This window comes from Cornus florida, unplaced genomic scaffold (assembly GCF_030987335.1).
Source record: "Cornus florida cultivar Cherokee Brave unplaced genomic scaffold, ASM3098733v1 CherokeeBrave_3.0.0_Hap2_Chr11, whole genome shotgun sequence".
Lineage (NCBI taxonomy): Eukaryota > Viridiplantae > Streptophyta > Magnoliopsida > Cornales > Cornaceae > Cornus > Cornus florida.
Genome location: NW_026775581.1, coordinates 47,477,309 through 47,502,382, shown reverse-complemented (window position 1 = coordinate 47,502,382; position 25,074 = coordinate 47,477,309). Strand labels below are relative to the sequence as shown.

The following is a 25,074-nucleotide window of genomic DNA, read 5'->3' as shown; positions in this document are numbered from 1 at the left end:
GAAAAGGAAAAAAAAAAAGTGTCTTGGGCTACATATAAAAAGAGAAATTATTAGAATAAAATAGAAAAGGTAAAAAATAAAAAGATAAAATCAAAAAGAAAAAAGAAATAGTGTCTTAGACTACATTTCCAATAGAAAATATTAGAATAAAATAGAATGGTAAATTTATGTTAAAACATATAAATAAAAATTAATGTTTTGAAACACAATTATATGATGAAAGTCTTTGTATTTTAAATAATAATATAGTTATATATAAATAGTTGATCGCAATTGGACAAAACGGTCATTTTACATGACCTGCATTTTTACCTATTAATTTATTCTACTGACATGAGGGCATTAACGTAATTTTATTTTATTTTTCCTTGTTGAGGTTTTTCACGTAAAAAAATGTTGGTGTCAATCTCTTATTCTCTACTCTATTTTCACTTTACTTAATTCTATACTATAATTTATTTCTAATTTTTTCAATATTTTAGCCCCTCCAAATCAAAATATCTAACTGTTACAGATTATATGGTAAGTACTTTTTTCGGCAAGGAAACTTTGTATTAGAAAGGATTTAACAATTATGGAATATGTAGATCTATATTGGAAGCATCATACACAGATTTGAAATATAAATATTAAAAATTTGCATGTGTTTATAAAGTATTTGCAAGTATCTAATGCATATTGACATTTGATTTGTGTGGCAGTACACTTTTATATAAGTATCTGTCCATCATAGCTCTTTTTATTTGATCATCATGACAAAATGTTTCAGAAATTAAATTAGAAAAGAAATGTTATATTATATAATGTAAGTCTTTTAAAAAGGCGCCGGCGTAGTTATTTTAAAAAATATAGTTTATTTAAATAATAATTTTTAGAAGTTATATCTTATAATAGAATGCTAGTAATAATAAATTTATATATATATATATATATATATACCAGGCAACAAAAATTACTATTTTAAACTTATAAATGGAGGCAATTATATGTTTTGAATTTTATACATATCTGTATATATATATATATATATATTATCATATTTTTTTTTTTCAAGTTTTCATCGCCTGTATGTCTGTATTATTGTATCCGGGTGCAGTGTCATGGTTAGCAAAAGGGTGCATCAACTTCATGTTTCTGTAAAGTATTGTACAACATTTGTTTCTTTTGTTCCACTTACTAATTTCAAAGGTCAGGTTTAGTCAACTATATATGTTCAACAAAACATGTTTAATCATTCAATCCAAGACACAAACATGGGTGGTGTTTTTTCATTATGTTAATCTGCGACACATTTTGGGCTTGCATAGGTTCCACAATATTGTAAAACAGTTTTTATTTGAGGTATTCAGAGATTGACTTGAATTTTCTTTTTGTTTTCTTTCTCTATTTTTTCAAAATTATATGGATGTGTACTATAGGTATATTATACAATGTTTTACTAACTACAAATCCTATACTAGAGCCAAAGAATAAAAATTGGTGTAAGTTTAAAAAAAAAAAAAATTAGAGCCAAGTATCCCATGGTCTCCTCTTCTACTTCATCCTCATTAGTTTACTCATCTGAGATCTCTCCTTCAACTTCATCCTCATTTGTTTCGTCATCTAGCAATTCATATCAAAAATGGAAAGCATTAGAAATTGAAGGACAAATTTTTCTTATTATAATTTTATCAACTCCATATTTACCTCTAGGCCGTCGCCATTCCATTTTATCATTGTGCAAATAGTGATTAATTTGTTGATCTAAAAATGGAAGATGATGACCAAATAAACTTGTCGCTGGCTTTCTTGTGCCTCCAGATGTGGTCCAAATTTGGTCACACCTCCGAACACTGATGTGATTTAAGGATGGCAATTGAAAAGCAATATTATTTGGCCCACAAAAGCTTCTGAGGTTTGGTAGACGGTAGAGATTCAGATGCTCTAACCGAGGAAACACAACTAGTATTTTATCTCTACCATCATCTGGGCCTTCTTCTTCTTCTTCTTCATTTCTCACTATTTCTTCCATCAAAGGACAGTCCCTAATAAATAGCATCCCAAGTTGTTGCTATTGAGAGTGAGAATAAATATCTCAGGCTTTCGCAACAATAAATATCCAAAGTTGTTAGGTTGTTGAAAACCATAAATTCCTGTCTCACTATAGCATTAAGTTCTTCACGGTTGAAGCCTACTACAGCTTCTAATGACAAACAATATGACAGAGTGAGTTGTTCAACAGCCTCAAACCTCTGTAGCAGGTTAGGAGGAAAATTTACTAATTTGCTGCTCCGAGTTACCTCCAAGACTCTTTGTGTGCTGGAGAAGCTCCATGGAAAATCATATTCAGAGTCGTTTCCAGTTACCGTCAAGACTCTTAGTTTGCTAGAGGAGCTCGCTGGAATCTCGGCATTCCAAATATGTTCAAAGAGGTTTCCTTCATAGAGTGTCAGTTCCTCCAACATTGGAATTGCAACCTGCAAAAAAAATCAGTCAGTTCCGGTTTGGTTTGGGACTAATTGCTTGACTCTTCATTATTTTAAATAATTCCGATTTGGTTTAGGAGTAATTGCTTATCCCATGTAGCAATAATGCTATTTAATTTTCCAATGGACAATTCGTCCGAGGCAAGAAGAGTAACACGTGGTTTATTACATTAAATTTTGTTCATTACATATGCATATATTGTTTCCCTTCTAGGTCTTTTGAACCCACTTCACCATAATATTTTTGAACACATGATCAATTCCGAACATTCTCTAAGAACCGTTTTTTTTTTTTTTTTTTTACCAAAAAACAATAGGAATTGAGCCCTACATTTAAGGATATTATATACTTAAATGCATATATTTTGATTCTCAGTTCTGATAAGAGATGTCTAATTCACACACTACACAAAATATAAATAAATAAATCAATTACAACAATAGTTTTATTAAATATTTTTCTACTGTACTTCGTCTACCATAAAAACTAGGGAAAATTACATATAAATGGAGTCAAAGTTCCATATTTACTTAGAGGCTGAGTCAAAGTTCTATATTTCTCTAAAATGGATTGCTGAGGTGGCACATGGTTTTTTACTGTTTAGAAATTGTGGTGCCTAAAATACCCTTCCGCGAAGGTACTACTTTTTCTTCGAAGGTACTACTTTTTTGAACTGAAGGTACTACTTTTTGGCGTCCAGGTACCATGTTTTTTAAACACCCGTGAAGGTACTACTTTTTCTCCGAAGGTACTACTTTTTTGAACTGAAGGTACTACTTTTTTGTTAGGGAAGGGCATTTTAGACACCACAATTTTTAAAACAGTAAAAAACCATGTGCCACCTCAGCAATTCATTTTAGAGAAATATGGAACTTTGACTCAGTCTCTAAGTAAATATGGAACTTTGACTCCATTTATATGTAATTTTCCCTAAAAACTAATATTTTACAAAGCATGGGTTTCACAACATTTTGTCTGGATGGTTAATGGGCCTGTAATTCCAATAAACACATTTTATTTTGTTTTTGGGCTGCCTTTATTAGCTTGGGTGGATGGACTCTTTTTGCAAAGCCTGCTTCTTTGGCCAATACACACACACACACACACACACACACTAGTAAAAGACGTCAAAATTTACATTACAATCTTAATTAAAAAAATTATGCAAAATTAATTCTCTTTTATAAATAATTAATTAGCAACTTCTTTGAGTAAATGAAATTTGAAATATTTATGAACCCAAATATTTTTTCATATTATATATTTCCCTCACTAATTAGATTTCTTATTTTTTATTATTGAATTTCAATATTTCCTACTACCTATATATTATTATGAACTAAATAAATATTAATGTATTTTCCTCTCTAATTATATTTTTTAATATTATATATTTTATTCTCTAATTAGATTTTTCTTTATTTTTTTTGTTGAATTTCAGTATTTTCTACTACCTATATTATTATTGTTATTAACTAATTATATTTTTTAATATTATACATTTCCATCTATAATTAATTTTTTTTATTGAATTTCATTATTTCCACTACCTATATTATTATTATTAACTAAATATTATATAAGTTTGGTGGATGGAATTGCAGAGGACAAGGAAGATTTTTAAGTTTTTGCTTGTGTTTGGTGGCAACATCAAGGCCATTGATCATTGGTGAAATCAACTTGGGCTTGGTGGGGGAGTGGTAAGGACAAGCCTTGGGTTAGGCTTGCTCAAAATAGATCATGTCCGTTGGATTATCTATACATGACCAATCTCCACAGTCCACATTAAAACATCATTGGCTTTGTCGACTGATTCCAATTGTATTTCATTTGGCAGTAACACAATATTTTCTCATTTAGAAATTCAGAAGAAAAAAAAAAATTACATTTGATGATGATTATATTATTTTTTATTTATTTTTAATATATATGAAATCTCAAACATGAAATCTGGATACAAGTTAGTTTTTTTTTCATGAAATATATACGTACCTTGCGATTGAAGAGAGCTTGTATTTTGGGAATGCCTTTCTCCGATGTTTCTTCTTTTTCAGAACAATGACTTTTGCAAAAACTTTTCAAGCTTAGCAACTCTACAAGACTCAAAATCTTCAACTTGGTGAACATGACAATCTCAAGACTTGCGTCTGCTTCTCCTCCTTGTCCTATTCCGAATGCGACTATCTTTTCTATCTTCTCACATTCGAATACATGTAATTGTTGAAGATGCTTAAAGGAATTTTTTGCTTCTTGAATTGGGAGTAATTGTTTGTCCCATATAGCTGTAATGCTATTTAATTTTTCAATATACAATACCTCCAAGACAGGAAAAGTAACCTGTGGTTCATTAATTATATTAAATTTTGAAAACTAATAAACATGTATAAAATTTTAACTACCAAAAAACTAAAATGTATACACATTATATATTCTCCACTATGTATCATCAACAACCATAGCACAACTTGGAAATTGAGGATACAACAACTCCATATTTGTCTCTCTTAGTTACCATCTATGCTATATATATATATATTGGTTCTATGTTCACACAAAATATAAATAAATAATTCAATTACTTTCATTAAATATCTTCCAATCTACTTCGTCTGCCATCCAAACCCCAGTTAGATTCAGGCAGCAAGGGCTTTTATTTAACGAGAAAAAAATGAAAATTATAATAAATAAATAAAGCATTTCCCAAAACATTTAAATAGCAAAGCAAAATTTCATCTGGGCTTTTGATTATCTGATGGGCCTGTTACTGGGCTTTCTTACTTTTTGGTCTTAAGGCTCTCCCTTTTGTGTTTTGGGCTGTGTGTAAGGCCTCTTTTTGCAAAGCCTCCTCTTTTTGCCAGCATGTATTCTTGCTGTTCATATATTATATAGATATATATACATTTGGTTAACCTCTCAAAAAGAAAAAAAAAAAAAAAATGCAAATAGGGTTTTATGCCTGTATGACTCGGTATGACTACTATCTTGTCTAAAATCAAATTATTATAGCTATATTTATATTTTGTTGTTCATATTTATACATTTGTTAACCGTTTTAAAAATATAAATAAAATAACCAAATAAGGTTTTAAGTGAAAAATCAAATTGCTACAGGTAGTAAAAAAAATTGTTGGGGAAAGTAAGGTCCTAACCCATGTTAAATATTTTTCCACTATACTTCGTCTACCATAAAAACTAACGTTTTACAAAGCATGGGTTTCACAACATTTTATCTGATGGTTAATGGGCCTGTTATTGGGTTCTTCCAATAAACACATTTTATTGTGTTTTTGGGCTGCCTTTATTAGCTTGGGTGGATGGACTCTTTTTGCAAAGCCTGGTTCTTCGGCCATCCTATATTCCTGCTGTTCTTACACACACACACACACACACACTAGTAAAAGACGTCAAAATTTACTTTATAATCTTAATTAAAAAAATTATGCAAAATTAATTCTCTTTTATAAATAATTAATTAGCAACTTCTTTGAGTAAATGAAATTTGAAATATTTATGAACCCAAATATTTTTTCATATTATATATTTCCCTCACTAATTAGATTTCTTTTTTTTTATTATTGAATTTCAATATTTCCTACTACCTATATATTATTATGAACTAAATAAATATTAATGTATTTTCTCTCTAATTATATTTTTTAATATTATATATTTTATTCTCTAATTAGAATTTTTTTTTTGTCGAATTTCAGTATTTTCTACTACCTATATGATTATTATTATTATTATTATCATTAACTAATTATATTTTTTAATATTATATATTTCCATCTATAATTAATTTTTTTATTGAATTTCATTATTTTCTACTACCTATATTATTATTATTAACTAAATATATAAATATTATATAAGTTTGGTGGATGGAATTGCAGAGGACAAGGAAGATCTGTAAGTTTTTGTTTGTGTTTGGTGGCAACATCAAGGCCATTGATCATTGGTGAAATCAACTTGGGCTTGGTGGGAACATGAGTGGTAAGGACAAGCCTTGGGTTAGGCTTGATCAAAATAAATCATGTCCGTTGGATTATCTATACATGACCAATCTCCACAGTCCACATTAAAACATCATTGGCTTTGTCGACTGATTCCAATTGTATTTCATTTGGCAGTAACACAATATTCTCTCATTTATAAATTCAGAAAAAAATAAAAAAATAAAAATAAAAAAAATAAATAAATAAAAATTACATTTGATGATGATTATATTATTTTTATTTATTTATTTTTAATATATATGAAATCTCAAACATGAAATCTATATAGAAGTTAATTTTTTTTTTTTTTCATGAAATACATACATACCTTGTAATTGAAGAGAGCTTGTATTTCGGGAATACCTTCCCCAATGTTTCTTTTTTTTCAGAACCATGACTTTTGCAAAAACTTTTCAAGCTTGGCAACTCTTTAAGACTCAAAATCTTCAACTTAGTGAACATGGCAATCTCATGATTTCCGTCTGCTTCTTCTCCTTGTCTTATTCCGAATGCGACTATCTTTTCTATCTTCTCACATTTTATTACATGTAATTGTTGGAGATGCTTAAAGGAATTTTCTGCTTCTTGGATTGGGAGTAATTGTTTGTCCCATATAGCTGTAATGCTATGTAATTTTTCAATATACAATTTCTCCAGGACAGGAAAAGTAACATGTGGTTTATTAATTATATTAAATTCTAACTACCAAAAAACCAAAATGTATACACATTATATATACTCCACTATGTATCATCAACAACCATAGCACAACTTGGAAATTGAGGATTCAACGACTCCATATTTGTCTCTCTTAGTTACCGTGTATGCTATTAATACACACACACACACAACTCCATATTTGTCTCTCTTAGTTACCGTCTATGCTACTAATACACACACACACACACACATATATATATATATTTTGGTTCTATGTTCACACAAAATATAAATAAATAATTCAATTACTTTCATTAAATATCTTCCAATCGACTTCGTCTACCATCCAAACCCCAGTTAGATTCAGGCAGCGAGGGCTTTTTTTTAACGAGAAAAAAATGAAAAAAAATAATAAATAAATAAAGCATTTCCCAAAACATTTAAATAGCAAAGCAAAATTTCATCTGGGCTTTTGATTATCTGATGGGCCTGTTACTGGGCTTTCCTACTTTTTGGTCTTAAGGCTGTTTTGGGCTGTGTGTATGGCCTCTTTTTGCAAAGCCTCCTGTTTGCAAAGCCTCCTCTTTTTGCCAGCATGTAGTCTTGCTGTTCATATATTATATAGATATATATACATTTGCTTAACCTCTCAAAAAGAAAAAGAAAAAAAATGCAAATAAGGTTTTATGCCGGTATGACTCGCGGTATGACTACTATCTTGTCTAAAATCAAATTATTATAGCTATATTTATATTTTGTTGTTCGTATTTATACATTTGTTAAACGTTTTAAAAATATAAATAAATAAATAAAATAACCAAATAAGGTTTCAAGTGAAAAATCAAATTGCTACAGCTAGTAAAAAAAATTGTTGGGGAAAGTAAGGTCCTAACCCAAGTTTGGTAAATGGAATCGCAGAGGACAAGGAATATCTGTGAGTTGGGCTCTTTGCCTCAGTTTTTGCTTGTGTTTGGTGGCAACATGGAGGCCATTGATCATAGGTGAGATCAACATGGGCTTGGTGGGGACATGGAGTGGTAAGGGCAAGCCTTGGGTTAGGTTTGATCAAAATAGATCATGTCCGTTGGATTATCTAAACATGACCAATCTCCACAGTCCACATTAAAGCATCATCAGCTTTGTCCACTGATTCCAATTATTCCAATCTATTTGGTCTACCATCCAAACCCCAGTTAGATTTAGGCAGGGGCAGAGCCAGGATTTGAAAGTAAAGGGAGCTAAAGAAAAATTTCAAATAGAAAATTTACTGGGGAAAAAAAAAAAAAATTCAAGCAAAGAACGGTTTGGATTAGAAACATACAGAGCTACTTTTTCACTTTAAAATTGTGTTCAAAAGAGTAAAGTTTAAGTATCTATATTACTTGATACCAAGTTGAGCTTTGCCGTATAATTTGAGAAAACTTTAATTGTTTATAAGTTTGAAAATTCAAATTGTTCACGGAGTTTTGCAGATTGAGAAAAAAGAGAGTTCAACGTAACAATGTGTTTGGATTGGGCTGGGCTGAATGTGCTATTATGGATGGGCTGAATGACTGATAGGAAAAATGAAGAGATAGTAGTACTAAAATGTGTTTGGGTTTGCAACAATGTGTTTGGATTGGGCTGGACTGGATGTTTTATTATGGATGGGCTGAAGAGTAGTACATGGGTTTAGTAGTACCATTTTTTTTTTTTTTAATTGGACCTGAGCTATAGCTCAGGTTAGCCCATTCATAGCTCCGCCCCTGGATTCAGGTAGGGGTGTGCACGGTCCTGTTTGGACCGGATTAATAATAGGCTGAGCTCAAACGCTACTATGAGCGCGTCCACACCAAATTATATCACTGAGCTCACACAAATGCACCCACACCAGATTAGCTCACTTGAGCTCACATGTATGCACCCATACCAAATTATTTCATTTGAACTCACATGTATACACCCACATCAGATCAATCTTCTATTGACCAAGCCTAATCCGTGGTCCAGGTTCACATGCGCACCATACTTCAATGCGTCACGATGCATCGGATCAATCCACTTATATCAAACTTTTTCAATAGCCTAGATCAACGTGCGCACCATTATTCCATGGGCCATCCCACACTAGATTACAACCCAATTGTTTCGCAGACGCCTCTAGTGTGTATATATGTATAAATTATATATATATATATATATATATATATATATATAGTCCTGATCTCTTACTCCCCATAGAGTAAGAAAACTAATCCACACTTTTATATAAATCGTTAGAATAAATCTAACGGTCATTTTTCAAACCCACCTATGACCTTTTCTTTTAACACAAAACCACTGTCACCATATTTTTAGTTTCCTTATTTAATTTTACCGTTACCATCAACGGTAACAATAAAAGATAATTATCAAAATAAAAATAGAAACCTTTGAGTGTGAGGTTTATATCCAGTGGTCGGGATAAATTGATGGCTCGATTCAACTCTCTTTCCATTTCTTCATGCGTGGCTAAATTTGAATCCATGGACAAAAGTGTGGAGAGCTTCACCCATTTTTTAAGGTTACCTTGTTGTTTCTGAGGTGGATTCTATAGTCCCACCATAGTCAGTACATCATCATTATCCAATAATCAAACTCACAAATTCACAAATTCAATAATAAAGTTCACTAAATGCCCAACTTCAAATTGAAATAGAAAGAACTTTTGTTCAAACTTTAAATGAAATTTTCTTCAATTTCAATTCCAATAAATCAATTCGATATTCCAAAATGCAACAATACAGTATATTTGTTGGTAAATTTACTTATACTAGAGAAGTATATTAATTTACTTATACGGAGTACAACAAGATGTTTATTAGAAAAATGTTATAATATCATACTGTTGTTGCAAAATTGAAAAACACGAGTATTGTTTTTCTTTCAAAGAAACATCTAAATAAAAACAAATTTATTAGTAAAATATATAGGTATTATATTTTTTCAAAGGTTTCTATTTTTATTTTGATAATTACCTTTTATTGTTATATTAGGTGGTAATGGTAAAATTAAATATAGAAACTAAAAATAGGGTAAGAGTGGTTTTGTGTTTAAAAGAAAGGCTATAGGTGAGTTTGAAAAATGACCGTTAGATTTAATCTAACGGTCTATATAGAAAGTGTTGATTAATTTTCTTGCTCCATGGGGAGCAAGAGATCAGGACTATATATATATATTTCCAATAAATATATAAAAATAAATTCTAATAAATTTCCAAAAATATCAGAAAATTCCAGAAAATTTAAGAAAAATTCCAGAAATTCCGGAAACCAAAAATAACCGTCTTGAGTCATTAATCAACCTATAAATTGATTTAAAATATACACAAAACTTATATATTACAATTAAACCTTAAAACTCTAAAAATATTAAATAATAATAATTCATGCTATTAACTATTCCGATTAAATCCTGATTTAATCAAATAAAATTAACTTAATGTATTTAATTAATCCGTTCTAACTATGATTTAAATTAATAAATTTAATCTAAAGCATTGATACTCAAGGTGAAATACGTATGAAATCTAAGAAGAAAAATAGAGAAAACTTGCTTGAAGGTTTCGAAACGAAATCGATGCTTCAAACATTGATCGTCTCTTCCAAATCCGACGTCCTCTTTTTCAGATTCGACCCCCTCCTTGTCAGCCTTCTCTTCTTCTTCTCTCTTTACCTTTCTTATTTTTTAACGTGAAAAATTTTCAATAATAAAATCTTATGTGTATATTTATACACATTAATTACCCTAAACATATTCTTACTAGGATTACCCAATAAAAATAATAATTATTATTTTTAAATAATATATATATATATATATATATATATATATATATATAAACAATCATTTAAATAATCACATAACCATGAGCCTTTATTAATTAACCCAATAAGGCTTTATCCAAGCCCAAGACCATATCATTTGGTCTAACTTTTCCTAAGCCCAATCCAATTAATTTAAATAAATAAAATAATTAAATAAACACTTAAATTAAAATAACTAATTACATAAAGCACATATACAAACAAGAATTTACAACTAAGTCATACCATACTAATAAAATCAACATGCCAACAATTGAATCAATAATTAAACACGCACACAACAATCATCATATCAGTAATTCATGAAATATAAATTAAATAAAATAATTAATTTAAACACCCAATAAAACAAATCAATTAAAACTTAAAATAATCGTAATTAATTCAAATTAAATCAAATAAATCATTTAAAATAAAATAAAAATAATTAATCCCAATTTAATAAATCATTTAAAATATCAAGGTATTACATTCTTCCCTTCAAAGAAAAGAAATTTTGTCCTCGGTATTCACGAATCCATTAAATGAAAAACTTTAAGTATTTAATTTCAAATTTCCAAATTCCCTTTATCCGTGTCAAAATTAACCTATCCACACATACTCATAATTAGTAGGCACATCTCGTAATTTATTAAGAATATATTGAGCTAATCTACGCTTGTTGTATTTATTTACAACCTAACCTCGCCAACTTATATGCATCGGGAAAATATTCCATTGCTGTAATTTCTTGTAGTAAAACACATAAAAAACTCCTTTACACACATGGTGGAAAAAAAAACATATTTATATCCTTGCCAACAATAGGCTATTGCTTAATAAATAAAACATAAATCATGACATAGTGATGTGATAACTTCCTTTCTTTTCTAATCAACATTACTTCCCCTATGGGAGACAATTTGAGTAAAAAACCAATTGTCCATATTATTTAAGACTCATTTTTACTGCATATACTTGCTATAACGAATAAACCACCTTGTCATCTAACTAGTGATGACCCCAATGGAAATAAACTTCCCTCACAACATGGGTATTCCCATAATATTATTCGCAAAAATATCTCCCCTTAGCCATTTTAATATGGGAAGTGACTATACAATACTAATGATCTCTATTGATCACACCTAATAACGAACATACCAGATATTTTGCAAGTAATGATGGCTATTGTCACTATCATTCCTGTCTTCCATCTTAACATTTTATATTCTGATACGCCTTACCTTGTAGTCTACATACCTCAATATTTGTATATCTCTAATTAGCTAATTCTATATTTATATAATTGATAAATATAAGTACACACTAGAGATCTCACTGGACTAAGACAGTCTCAACCGGATAGTGGGTATCTCATGTAAAACGCACACAAAGGTGGTCACGAGTCCTCTTTCTACCAAGGCCCACACATCATTAAATCCAACTACTCATCTCAATCAATCGGCAATATACGTCTTCATCCTAACCATTGATTTTGAGACTCAAGCTCATATCGTGGCACATATCTATACATATTATAAAATCCATTCTATCCAAATATAAAAGTAAACTATCCAACCATATTATTTTAATGGCATGCCATCCAACTATTCCGTTGACTTGACACGAATAAGTATGACTTAACTCTATGGTTAATCCGTTCCCTTCTAAATATAAATAGGTAGGACTTAACTATTCCGTTAATCCGTCCCTAAAATACACAAATAGGTAGGACTTAACTTTTCCTTTAATCCGTCCCTAAAATACCCCCATATTATTTTAATGGTGCATAAATCTATAAAATCCATAATTGATGCAACATATATAATTATACATCAAATAATTTAGAAGTAAGCATAATAAAAATTCGATAAATATATGATTATATTATATGCTAATACATGATTGAAATCATATAAATATGCATTGAAATTGCTAGAATAATATTAAGCAACTAAATCATTCATTCACAACATGTAAGTTAATTAAAATTCCATATTGTTCAAGTCTTTACATATTAATGTATATTATGCATTTTGAGATGTTAACCAGTCTATTTCAACCATTTAAATCACCAAATATGATTTAAATAACCTTGGAACACCTCAATCCTCAAAACAGAACTTAAAAACAACTACATTCATCCTCCCTAAACAATACTGAGTGTAGAGGTAATAACTTTCCCCAATTCAGTTATCTATTCTATCTCACATCTATGCTTACTGTGTGAACGTAAACTATCGACCTTCGTAGTTTATGTCATTCAATCAGTTTTCACAATAAATATTATCTCCCTACGTACTAATTTAGCATACGATTCCAGCACCTATGCTCCTTCTTTCTCAAATACCTTCCAAATCAATGTCTTACCATTTTCTGATAAAACTCAACAATTTGTCATTATAATGCACTAACAGACCGAATATAAAATACAGTGAATCCTAAACTTAAGCTCTAAGTAAAAGAGTACACAATGCGAAAGTCACACAACGAAAGATACCCTAGGGACACTTGAATCTGGAGTGCTTTGATACCAACTGTGACACCCTTTAATTTCGAAACACGAGTCGATCAAGTCTGTGCACAAAATTAGAGGATATCAAAACAATTAAAATATTTCAAACAAGTACAGATTACAAAAAGAAATAAAAAGAATAAATACTCACTGAAAGAAATCTATTAAATAAAAAAAATTCCATTAACAATTCTCTAAAATTTACAACTCGGAAATCCTGTAACTCAAGAACTCGATAACCAAAATCCACTATCCAGAAATTCATTATTAAATACTAACATCAAATGGAATAATAATAATATCCTACTTTTAAATAAACCGAAAGAATGGATAAATCCTCCAGCTGCGGATCCTCAACCTTGAGACTTGAATTTCTAATAACCTAAAAAAACAAATCGCGGGTTAAACCCTACGAGCAAACTTTCTCTACCAAGCCTCTAAAAATCAATAAGCAGATTATCTCTGATCAAAACTAAATCTAATAAAGTTTTAAGTTTAATAAAAATATGCATATGTATAAATAATTATATACAATATAACATTCACATCCAATAAGAAGTTCATTAATTTTCAAAGCATTAAACCATAATTAAAACATAATCCTACCTAAACCAATCCACAATTTCCTTCTCTTTTAAAGAAAAACATTTTAACCTTAATTCCATTTTAAATAATTATTTAATCATTTAAATAATAAACCATAATCTAAGGAATAATTCATTTAATCCAAAACCCTATAATCACTAATGCATGATTTTATTTATTTAAATCAAAAAGTAAAGATTTATGCTTTGGCAATTTCTCCATGCCTTCTCCAATATTACTTTATTAATATATATAAAATAATATACTAACTTGTAAATACTCGACTATTCTAATTTAAGAATAATAAATCATAATCCAATCTATATATATAATAACCATAGATGAAATTTAATCATCTAACACATAACAATTTAATTACGCTGTGGCAAATCAACCATGCCATTATAAATATATTTATTTATATATTAACAACTCAACCGTGCCTCCTTAAGTATTTTTATTTATACATTGGCAATTTAATCATACTTCCACAAGTATATTTATTTATACATTGGCAAATCAATCATGCCTTCACAAGTATATTTATTTATACATTTAAATTAATCATTCATCCATATTTTCTATGTCTATATTTTATTCATACAAATAAGGCAATATTTTTTTAAGCCTTTGGCAACTCACCTATGCTTACAATTCATCCATGTATCAATTTTAAACTAAACGATAACTAATTCATACATAGACATCTCATGCAGATCATAAGTATATCATTAATTTAATAACCAGTTCATCCAGATATATCAAGTAAGAATAATAACACTAACAATCTTAATTAACATACATATATATATATACACATAAATTATATAATATATATGTGTATAATCCTTCCTTAATAATCCTTAATTATTTAAAATCACATATACATATATATCTACAATTATATATATATATATATATATACAAACACACATTTATCCATACAACTCATAAATTAAATAAACCATAATATATATACATATATATATATATCATCCTTCCATAATCATTTATTAATTTATTATCTTAGTAGCAAATTAAATACTATTAAATATGTCAGAAAGTTCATAAATACTCTATCTCGGTTTAAATAATTTTACGATACCGTCTTACTAAAACGTAAATATCTCCTACTATGATGGGAATCTGAGAATAAAATTGGTGCCATTAGAAAGAGGACGAAAAATCCTTAAATTTGAGCTCAAAAACGACCCAATTTCAATTTAAAATGATTGAGTTATGACCGTTTCAATTTTATGTCACAAACAGGCAAAATAATAGGCTGAGCTCAAAAGCTGCTGTGAGCGCGCCCACACCGAATTATATCATTGAGTTCACACAAATGCACCCATACCAGATTAGCTCACTTGAGCTCATATATATGCACCAACACTAAATTATTTCACCTGAGCTCACATGTATACACCCACACAAGATCAATCTTCTATTGACCAAGCCTAATCCATGGTCCAGATTCACATGCGCACCATACTTCAATACGCCGCGATGCACCAGATCAATCCACTTATATCAAACTTTTTCAATAGCCTAGATTAGCATGTGCACCATCATTTCATGCGCCATGCCACACTAGATTACAACCAATTGTTGCGCCCCTCCTACAGATGCCTCCAGTGTGTATATATGTATAAATAATATATATATATATATATATATTCCAAGAAATATATAAAAATAAATTCTAATAAATTCCCAAAAATACCAGAAAAATATCAAAAAATTCCAGAAAATTTAAGAAAAATTCCAGAAATTCCGGAAACCAAAAATATCCGTCTTGGGTCATAAATCAACCTATAAATTGATTTAAAATATACACAACACCTATATATTACAATCAAACCTTAAAACCACAAAAATATTTAATAATAATAATTCATGCTATTAACTATTCTGATTAAATTCTGATTTAATCAAATAAAATTAACTTAATGTATTTGATTAATCCATTCTAACTATGATTCAAATTAATAAATTTAATCTAAAGCCTTGATATTCAAGGTGAAATACTTATGAGTTTTAAGAGGAAAAATAGAGAAAACTCGCCTGAAGGTTTCGAATCAAAACCGACGCTTCAAGCATTGATCGTCTCTTCCAAATCCGATGTCCTCTTTTTCAGATTCGACCTCCTCCTTGTCAACCCTCTATTCTTTTTCTCTCTCTACCTTTCTTATTTTCTAACGTGAAAAATTTTCAATAATAAAACCTTATGTGTATATTTATACACATTAATTACCCTAATCCTATTCTTAATAAGATTAGCCAATAAAAATAATAATTATTATCTTTAAATAATATATATATATATATATATATATATATATATATATATAAACATATATTATATTATATATAAATATATACCTTCCATAATTAATCATTAGTTAGTTAAATCGTATATATATATATATATTTATAATTATCTAAAAACGATCATTTAAATAATCACACAATCATGAGCCTTTGTTAATTAACCCAACAAAACTTTATCTAAGCCCAAGACCATATCCTTTAGTCCAACTTTCCCTAAGCCCAATGCAATTAATTTAAATAAATAAAATAATTAAATAAACACTTAAATTAAAATAACTAATTACATAAAACACATATACAAATAAGAATTTACAACTAAGTCATACCATATCAATAAAATCAACATGCCAACAATTGAATCAATAATTAAGCACACACACACAACAATCATCATATCAATAATTCACGAAATATAAATAAAATAAAACAATTAATCTAAGCACCCAATAAAACAAATCAATTAAAACTTAAAATAAACGCAATTAATTCAAATTAAATCAAATAAATCATTTAAAAATAAAATAAAAGTAATTAATCCCAATTTAATAAATCATTTAAAATATCGGGATATTACAAAGCCTATGGTGGAATGTCATCCGCCACTTCCTTCCTGTGACTTGAAAATGATAACATAAGGGATGAGCACAACCGCTCAGTAGGAGGTGCCTAAGACACACCTCTTAATGACCCCGTGAATCTAAACAAAGTATAGAGTAAAGAAATACAGGATCATGCAATTTTAGAAGACAACATAACAATGACACAGGCCATCCGACCATATACACACAAAGTTATGGCAATGGAATGCAATGATATGCCAATGTCGCTCTCCATTTTCTAAAACTTCTCCCTTTTTTTTATTCCAAACCGTTAATGCAACCCGACCTATAGCAACTCTATAGCGCCACGAGAGAAGGATTAGCTAACATTCCTGACCATAAGGCAGCTCCAGGGTATCATTTAGGGCATAGTTAACTCAACCATGCTAGGTCCCTCTCTAGTTCCCTCTAAGTCACATTAACGCCACTAGGCAGCTTCTAGGCACTCGAGTTTTTGTAAACCATTTTCAAATCTCTTCTCCCAAAACAATTTTCATTTTTCTTTTTAAAACAATTTTTCCTATTTCTTTCCCAATGCTCATGCATGAATGATTCATGCTTTTCAATGCCATGCCAAACATAAAATTCTACACAATTTCACTATATCATGATTGCATGCTTTTAGGAAATTAAATCAATAAGTTCTCAAACAACAAATTCCTCAATAATAGCATTTGGTATACAAGCATTTATGTGCATATCTTCACAATAAATCATTTAAGCATGTCATTTAGCACATTCAACACGTAGGGCACCTCATCATGCTTATTATACATATAATTTCAAATAACCATAAACAAAACTTACAAATTAAACATGTTTTTGACAAAATTTAAAAGAAAATAATTCACCAAAATCAAAGAAATAGTGTATTAGAAACCCCAACCTTTTTTGAGTAATTAAAACCAAGAAAAACCCCCAATTTTTGAAATCACCAAAGTGCTCCAAATCAAGCTTTGCTCCAATCAAATCCAAGCTTTCGTCTTACTCGTTAACTTTGCTTTCAGTGGCAAAGTCAAAATCTCAAAGATGGAGCGCAGATCTAAGCTTAAATGGTGAAAGAAAAAGAAAAATACAGAAGGAAAGAAAGAAATGGCATGGAAGAAAGGAAGAAATGAAATGGTCAAATGACCATTTGGTCATTATAATGACCAAAATAATGGCGGGCCCCACTGAAATAAAACATCACTTTTATCTCTCTATCTCTGTCTGTGTGTGTGTGCGCGCGCACGCCACAACCACATGCCCAAACACATATTCACATAAACGTGTATCAAATAATAATGTACGAAATGCAACGGCCACGAAAAATAATCCCTGTGCATAACAAACCTGGTTGCGGGTCCCACCCTCAACTTCCCGGTTTGAAAAAATGAAAAATGACGAAATGGCCAACAATGCATTCCTAAGAGTCTTGGACTCTAAGAAATGCGCCAACCAACTCTCAGGACTCATCTGGCACACCCTACGGTATCCAGCACATAAAACGAGGCAAAAAAGAAATAATCCTGAAAAAAATTAAAAAATCCCCCAAAAAATGGAAAGTATGAAAAATGAGAAATATTACACTTGACTTCTGGCTCAACATGTCTTCTTCGACCTTGGCCAGTTTTAAGTACTCAGCAATTAGAACTCTTTCCAGATGCCTTAAGTTGATATCACTAGGTAAGTGATCAAGGTTAACTTGACAAACATCCAACTCTACTTTCACTGCTTGTAGTTTTGAGTCAACATATGAGAATTCTCTTTTGTAATTTGCTCTAAGAATTGACTTTAGCATTTTGAGTTTTTGTATAACTTGGAATATTATTGTGCCATTGATGAAATTGTTCCAAATCTTATGAACAGAGGGTAAAAATTGAGAAGGTGTAGTCCATGAATTGAAAAATCTGAAGGGAATGCATCTAATTGGGATATTAAAATCCATAGTCACTAGGATTGGACTACGATCAAAGACTCCTAGTGTGAGAATTTCACATTCTGAGAGTGGAAATTTGGAACTCCATTGATGGTTGACAAGAGCTCTATCAAATTTTCTGGTGATGTAAACATTTCCCAAACTTTTGTTACTCCAAGAATAGAGAATGTCACTGAACTTTAGGTCTTCTAGCTCTGCCTGTTGAAGGCAATCTTTGAAATCAATCATAGATGGACACCATTTCTGTGTACCTCTAAAGGTTTCCGTAGCAGTGCAAAAAACATTAAAATCACCCATGATAAGCTATGTTACATGAAGGTGCTTGAATGACTTATATTGTCATCCCACAGGTACTGTCTTCCATGTACAAGATTAGACACATGTATAAAAAAGGTGAAAAAAGATACATTGTGTCCTATGATAGATATAGAATAATGTATAGCCTATTTGCTAATCGATGATAGTAAGGTCAATAATCTTTGGGTTTTAGATAACCCAAACTCTACCAAGGTGTGAGTAGTTGTAATTGGGGATTAGTGACCAGTTTGGGGCCAAAAATCTATGAATTGACCCTATATTTGAAGAAGAGACCTTAGTCTCAACAATTGAGACTAAATCAAGCATTTTGTCAGAGATTAGTCACTTAATCTTTGCCTTCTTATAGGGTTGATTTAACCATCTAATATTCCATGTAACAAAAGAGATCATTTAAAGGTTGGAGTGAAAGAACCTCCAAGATGTCTTTAGCCATTGTTCTGAGACATCAAATCTATGCTTCTAACTTCTTAATTTATTCCTTGCAGCTTTCTTTAGGCTTCCAACTGTCATCATGTTACAAGTTGATGTTGGTGGGCTCTAAGTAGGAGGTTCACTCAATGATGAGAGGATCAAACCCTCCTGGTGACTCTAAGCATGTAGAGGATGTGAGGATGATGGAAGCTTGTCCTTTATGGCAGTTGAGGAAGAGTTCATCATTGAGGAAATATGGCAGGAGAATTAGCATTCCCAGGGACAAGTGGACTACGACATATGATAATTCGTGTTGAGGGACTATTGAATTGTGAGAAGTTCAATCTCCTACTGTGTGACAATGGTACAACAGTTGATGTGGATGGAGAATTTGCTTCTAAATGAAGCATTTTGGATTTGCCGATGGGGGAAGAGGGGGGAAGAAATGTTGCCTGGATCCAATTGTGCTAGGCTATCAAAATTTGTTAGTAGATGTTGATGGTGATGAACCTAGGAGCTTCAGATTTCCTGATTGGACTACTGGTAATTTCTTCTTCTTCTTTCTGGATGTAATCCACTCAGTTGTTTGTTGCACTAACATTGGACTGCCATTGTTCACTATAAGAGAAGAAAGGGTAGCATTTCCACAATCCTCAATAGATGGTGGATTAATGATGTTTAGAAGGCAGAATGTATCGGTATGGTTGAGCTGGTGGCATCTGTTGCAGAATTTTGGGACTCATTAATACTCCACTCTGATCTAAACAAAGTGGTTATCCTCATCCTTTAATTGTACCTCTGACTTTAGTGGTTTGGTAAGGTAATATTGATGCATAATCTTATAAATCTCAACTTTGTTATGCTTTCTGTGGCCTGATCGGCATAAAGGGGTTCACCAATTAAACTGATAATGTGGCTTAACCCTTTTGCAGTCCAAAATTTGAAAGGGATATTGTAGAGTTTAGCCCAAATTGGTAGGCATCCAATGTGAGGTGGTTTGGAGATGCTGTCTTAATTCCACTTCATAAGTGAAAATGGGTGACCTACAATGGACCAAGGTCCTTTAAAGAAAACATTGCCTGCCTCTTTGCTGGAGCTGAATCTGAATATGAATGAATTGTTCTTCCCAAGGATGGTATTGGTGAGTCCATAAGACATCCAAAGTTTAGATGCATCATTTTGAATTACCTTAAAAGGAATTCTTTTGTGAGTTAAGAGTCCAATCAAATGGGTAGAGACCCAAAAGTGGAGACATTCATCTACTACCTCCTTAGGTGGATCAATGAAGGAGAAATCTGGATTTGGGACAGAGTATTCGAATTTATGCTGTTGGAGTCCTGCTTTACTATCTCAGACCAAGAATTTAGCTGATGATTATTGACTGGTGGGGAAATAGGAGGTGAATTTGTGAGATTGTGGGCTATGGAGGGAGAGGTAGTTGCTTGCCAATTGTAATTAGAGTGTTAGGTTGGTAGCTAGTTGTGGGATACATGTAGTAGGTGCACTATTGTTACCTTTCTGGGGGAGCTGGTGACTAACATTAGAGTATCTCCAATGGGCTTTCCAAATTTGCCACATCAGCATTTTTCAATAGTCACGTCAGCGCTTTAGAATCTCTAAATTTTAACTATCGGATGTACTTCAATGGTGTATTTTCGTTCTCCAAAAATATTAATATTTTTTAAATTTTTAATAAATTTTATTTTTTAACTTTTTCCTAACGGCTATATTTTTAAAACGGCTATATTATAAAAAAAAATTTAAACAATACAATATTTATTATTAAAAACAATATGATACGATATAAATTTAAACAAAACAAATTTAAACAATATAATAAAAATAAAAATAAATACAATACGACATGAATTAAAAACATAACAACTAGGAAAAACAAAACAATCATATGGAATGTTTGAGATAATCTTATGGAAAGCTTGAATTACCACGTGCGCGTATAGATGCTAATATTTCATTTTGGCGTTCAAATTAGCCATGCTTTCCCAGCTTGTGTTGGCATCGATTCTGGATCTTTTTGCATGATTAACATCTCTTCAGCTCTTTTTTTTTTTTTTTAATCTCTCTTAGTTTGCTTTGAAGCTCGAGTTGTCTGGTTTTTTCTTTATCTACTTTGCGTGCCTCTCGTGCTATTTGAGCGGCCTCAAGAGTTTGAAATTGTCTTTGATAAAGGGCTGTTGTATGATCGAATTTGTTAATGAAATCATTTTGACTTTCAGATTGTTTTTTATTGTTATTTCGCCTTTGCTTTGCTATTTTTCGTCCTTCTGGTCGCTGACATTCTTCAATATTCGTCGGATCATTTTTGCCTATGTGCGCCGATCGTTCAACCAAACTTGGTGTCGTTGCTGCATTACTTGATGGAGTAGATGGGTTTGAGTGACCAATAGGCTCACTATCATCAATGTGGATTCCACTCTTCTTCTTCGGCTGTTTTTTTTTTTTTTTTTTTTTTTTTTTTTTTTTTTTTTTTTTTTTTAATGTCAATTCTTTTTGACAATGTAAATGCCACTTATTGTTATTCTTCAAAATGTTCCAACAACTGTCAAACTTCAATTTGGTATTATTTTGACGAGCAAACAACTGTTTGGCTGCTATCATCTAAAAAAATAAAAATCAATAATTATTAGAAGACAAATCTTTAAAATATCTACCAATTAAATTTAATATAATAAATAACTTACCTTATACTCATTGTTTTGCCCGGGTAATTCCTTTCGATCTAGGCCATGCATCTAGAAAATTTGATAATCATTTATTGCATGATGGACCAACGATTCAAGCAGGCGATATGATTTTTTTTAAGTGTATCGGCACCACTAACGTGTTGCTCAAAACTTTCTTGAATTCGGATCCATAACACTGTCTTTTGTTGGTCTAAACCGATGATCGCATCAGTGCTAATGGCCATCCACGCATAACATAAAGCCTCATCTTCAACCGTTGACCAATTAGGAGGCCGAATAGCCCTTTGCTTTCTGAGAGATTGGGAGTTACTAGATTGTGACACTTCAGTAGGAATGTTGGAAACTTAAGATGGTTGATGAGACAAAAATTGAGATTCATCTCCAACAAATTGAGATTTTTTTCTAACAAATAAGAAGGGATCAAAATTATCATTTGATTAATTGAATTGGGAGTAATAGTTGTAATATGGTGGTGAAGGATCCATGAAATTGAACTTGAGTAAAAAATATAACTAAAAGATTAAGAAAATGACTTAGTGGTTGCAGTTGCAGATTGAAAACTAAAGAAGATGGGTTGAATATGATGTGAATAATAATAGGGGTTGAATATGATGTGAATAATAATTAGGGTTGATATATTCATAGAGAAAAAATGAAAGTTTTTTTTTTAAAAATAAATAAATATATATAATGATTTTTTTCAAAAAAAATTCAAAAAATAAGTTTTTGTACCAATATAGCCGTTAAGGCACTGTTTGGGTCAGCTAAATAGTGCCTAAAACGGCTATATTTCAATAAGAATATTTTAAAAAGCAAATTTTTAAAAAAAAAAACACTTTTATCTATTTTTTTTTTAACTTTTCTTGCCCAAAAAAGCCCTTAAGGCATTGTTTGTGTCAGCCAAACAGTGTCTTAACGACTCTTTGGTTCAATTATTTTGAAGAGAAAAAAAAAAAGACCAAAATCAGCCAAAAAACTGATTTTTTCCTTCTTTTTTTTTTTTTTTTTTTTTTATCCAGGCAAACATGCCCTTAGGAACAGTTTTTTTGGGCTAAATGTCAGTTTTGGGCCAGAATAAAAAAATTAAATGAAAATGGATGCGGGCCCGCAGCTCGCCAACAGGGTCATAGAAATACCGCGATCCATTTGGTGGGGCCCAATATTTGGCGACCCTATTGGAGCAGTCCAATATCCAAACCTGGCCAAAAATCGCTAAATTTTTGTCCATTGGACCTGCTCTTAGGTGGTAGAAGCTGACTTGAGCTTACCTGATCAATGGATTTGAAATTCAAATTTGAAATTGAGTCTGGAACATGGCCGTCATTGGTGTGAGGGACAAGGATGTCATTTGGTGGTGGATGGTTGATGACAGTTGCCGGTGGTGGTAGTAGAGGAATGGAAACTTATAACTTGCTTTTTGCAAGCTAAACTCTTAATTCTGACATTGTCTTCTTCAGCTCCTTGTACCTTTCAAGTAATTTCCCAAGGTTCTTTTGTGCCCACTCGAGTTCCTCTGTCAATCTTTCAATTTGGTGGCCTGGGGATTTATACAACGCTGTATTGAAGTTATTGGATTCGTTGCCTTTTGAAGTAGATCCTGGGATGTGAGCTTTAGCATGTGGTAGTGGTGGTTTACTGTTCCTTGAGATGGCCGGAGCTTGGCTAGAAGATGGGAGGGAGATGCGAATTGGGTTATGTACTGGGGGAGGAAAGGAATCGTGTGATTGACCATTGTGTGGTGGAATGGGAGGATGGTAAACTTGCATGGAGTTAGAGGAAGACTGTTTAGGGAGAGATGAGTTATTTGGGGTTTTCCTGACTTGTGGAGTATGGGAAATTCTGATATTATGAGGGGAAGGATTTGTAGGTGGTTTGAGATGATTTGGTAAAGGGATTTTCCGGGAAGGTTGTTGCTTGGATTTTTTCTGGATGGGAGGATGGTGGTTCATGGTAAGGGCCATTAGTGTTTTCCACCATATGCTTCTTACTCGTCCATCTCACCACTTACGTGAAGATGGAAACACAACAAGACAAGGAGATCTTCGTTGAATTTCCTTTCATTGATTTCTTGACATTCAACTTTTTGAAGATTCCAAGCCTCCTCACAGTAAAAGACCAATAATGGAAAGTAAGATGGAGGGAGGAGAAAAATTAGCATAAAGTATGTTTTGATTGTAAAGCTCTCTAATTTATTAAGCATCCTCTGCAGTTCAAACCAAATTTCAATAAATTAATGCAAAGAATAGAGAATAAATTGGGACAGAAAATCAAATTAAAGAAAGAGAGACAATATTCACACACCACTTTTATACGATTGCACTCCAATATCAAAGGATATCAGACCTCTAACCCTAACTTTAAAGATATTTTTTTTTTTGTCTCCGTTTAGTATCTTGCGTTTAGTTTTTTGTTAACCCCTCTTTTTCTCTTGCTTCGTGCCTTTCTAAACTCTCTCTCTATTTCATATTAAGGTAAAAAAAAAAGACTTCTCTAAAACCTCTATTGCTTAGTTATCACATTAGTGCAATACTCTCTCAAGAAACTGGCAGCTAAGCTCCATTGGCGACTTGGGCTAGGATAGTTATTGGGAGATTGAATCTCTGATTTAGATTTTTAGAGAGAGAAATTAACAAACTTCCCTGGATCTGTTCCTGAATATGTTAGCGTCCTCTTCTCATGAATTAATGGTCAAATGCCAACATGTTTAGCCCTGCAGTTTAAATGAACAATATTTATATATATAT

At 31.4% G+C, this 25,074-nt stretch overlaps 2 protein-coding genes across 5 annotated transcripts in view; both read right to left on the bottom strand.

Moving 5' to 3' along the window:
* Positions 1–1,244: 1,244 nt before the first annotated feature.
* Positions 1,245–4,806, bottom strand: LOC132284773 (uncharacterized). The gene is made up of 3 exons (XM_059786902.1): positions 4,459–4,806; positions 1,687–2,456; positions 1,245–1,602 (listed from the first exon to the last, which is right to left on the bottom strand). The coding sequence occupies exons 1-2, from the start codon at positions 4,591–4,593 to the stop codon at positions 2,025–2,027; spliced, it is 567 nt and encodes a 188-aa protein (XP_059642885.1). The 5' UTR covers positions 4,594–4,806; the 3' UTR covers positions 1,245–1,602; positions 1,687–2,024.
* An 8,115-nt stretch (positions 4,807–12,921) lies between these two features.
* LOC132287204 (uncharacterized) overlaps positions 12,922–25,074 on the bottom strand; it is a 33,867-nt gene continuing 21,714 nt past the window's right edge. Inside the window, exons 6-7 of one of the 4 annotated variants that reach the window (XR_009472945.1) lie at positions 13,771–13,845; positions 12,922–13,525 (exon numbers count right to left, since the gene is read on the bottom strand). The gene's annotated coding sequence lies outside the window, so the exon portion shown is untranslated. Of the gene's footprint in view, positions 13,526–13,551; positions 13,846–16,417; positions 25,041–25,074 lie in introns of those variants that run through there. The other 3 variants (XM_059789738.1, XM_059789739.1, XM_059789737.1) reach the window with 3 other exon arrangements.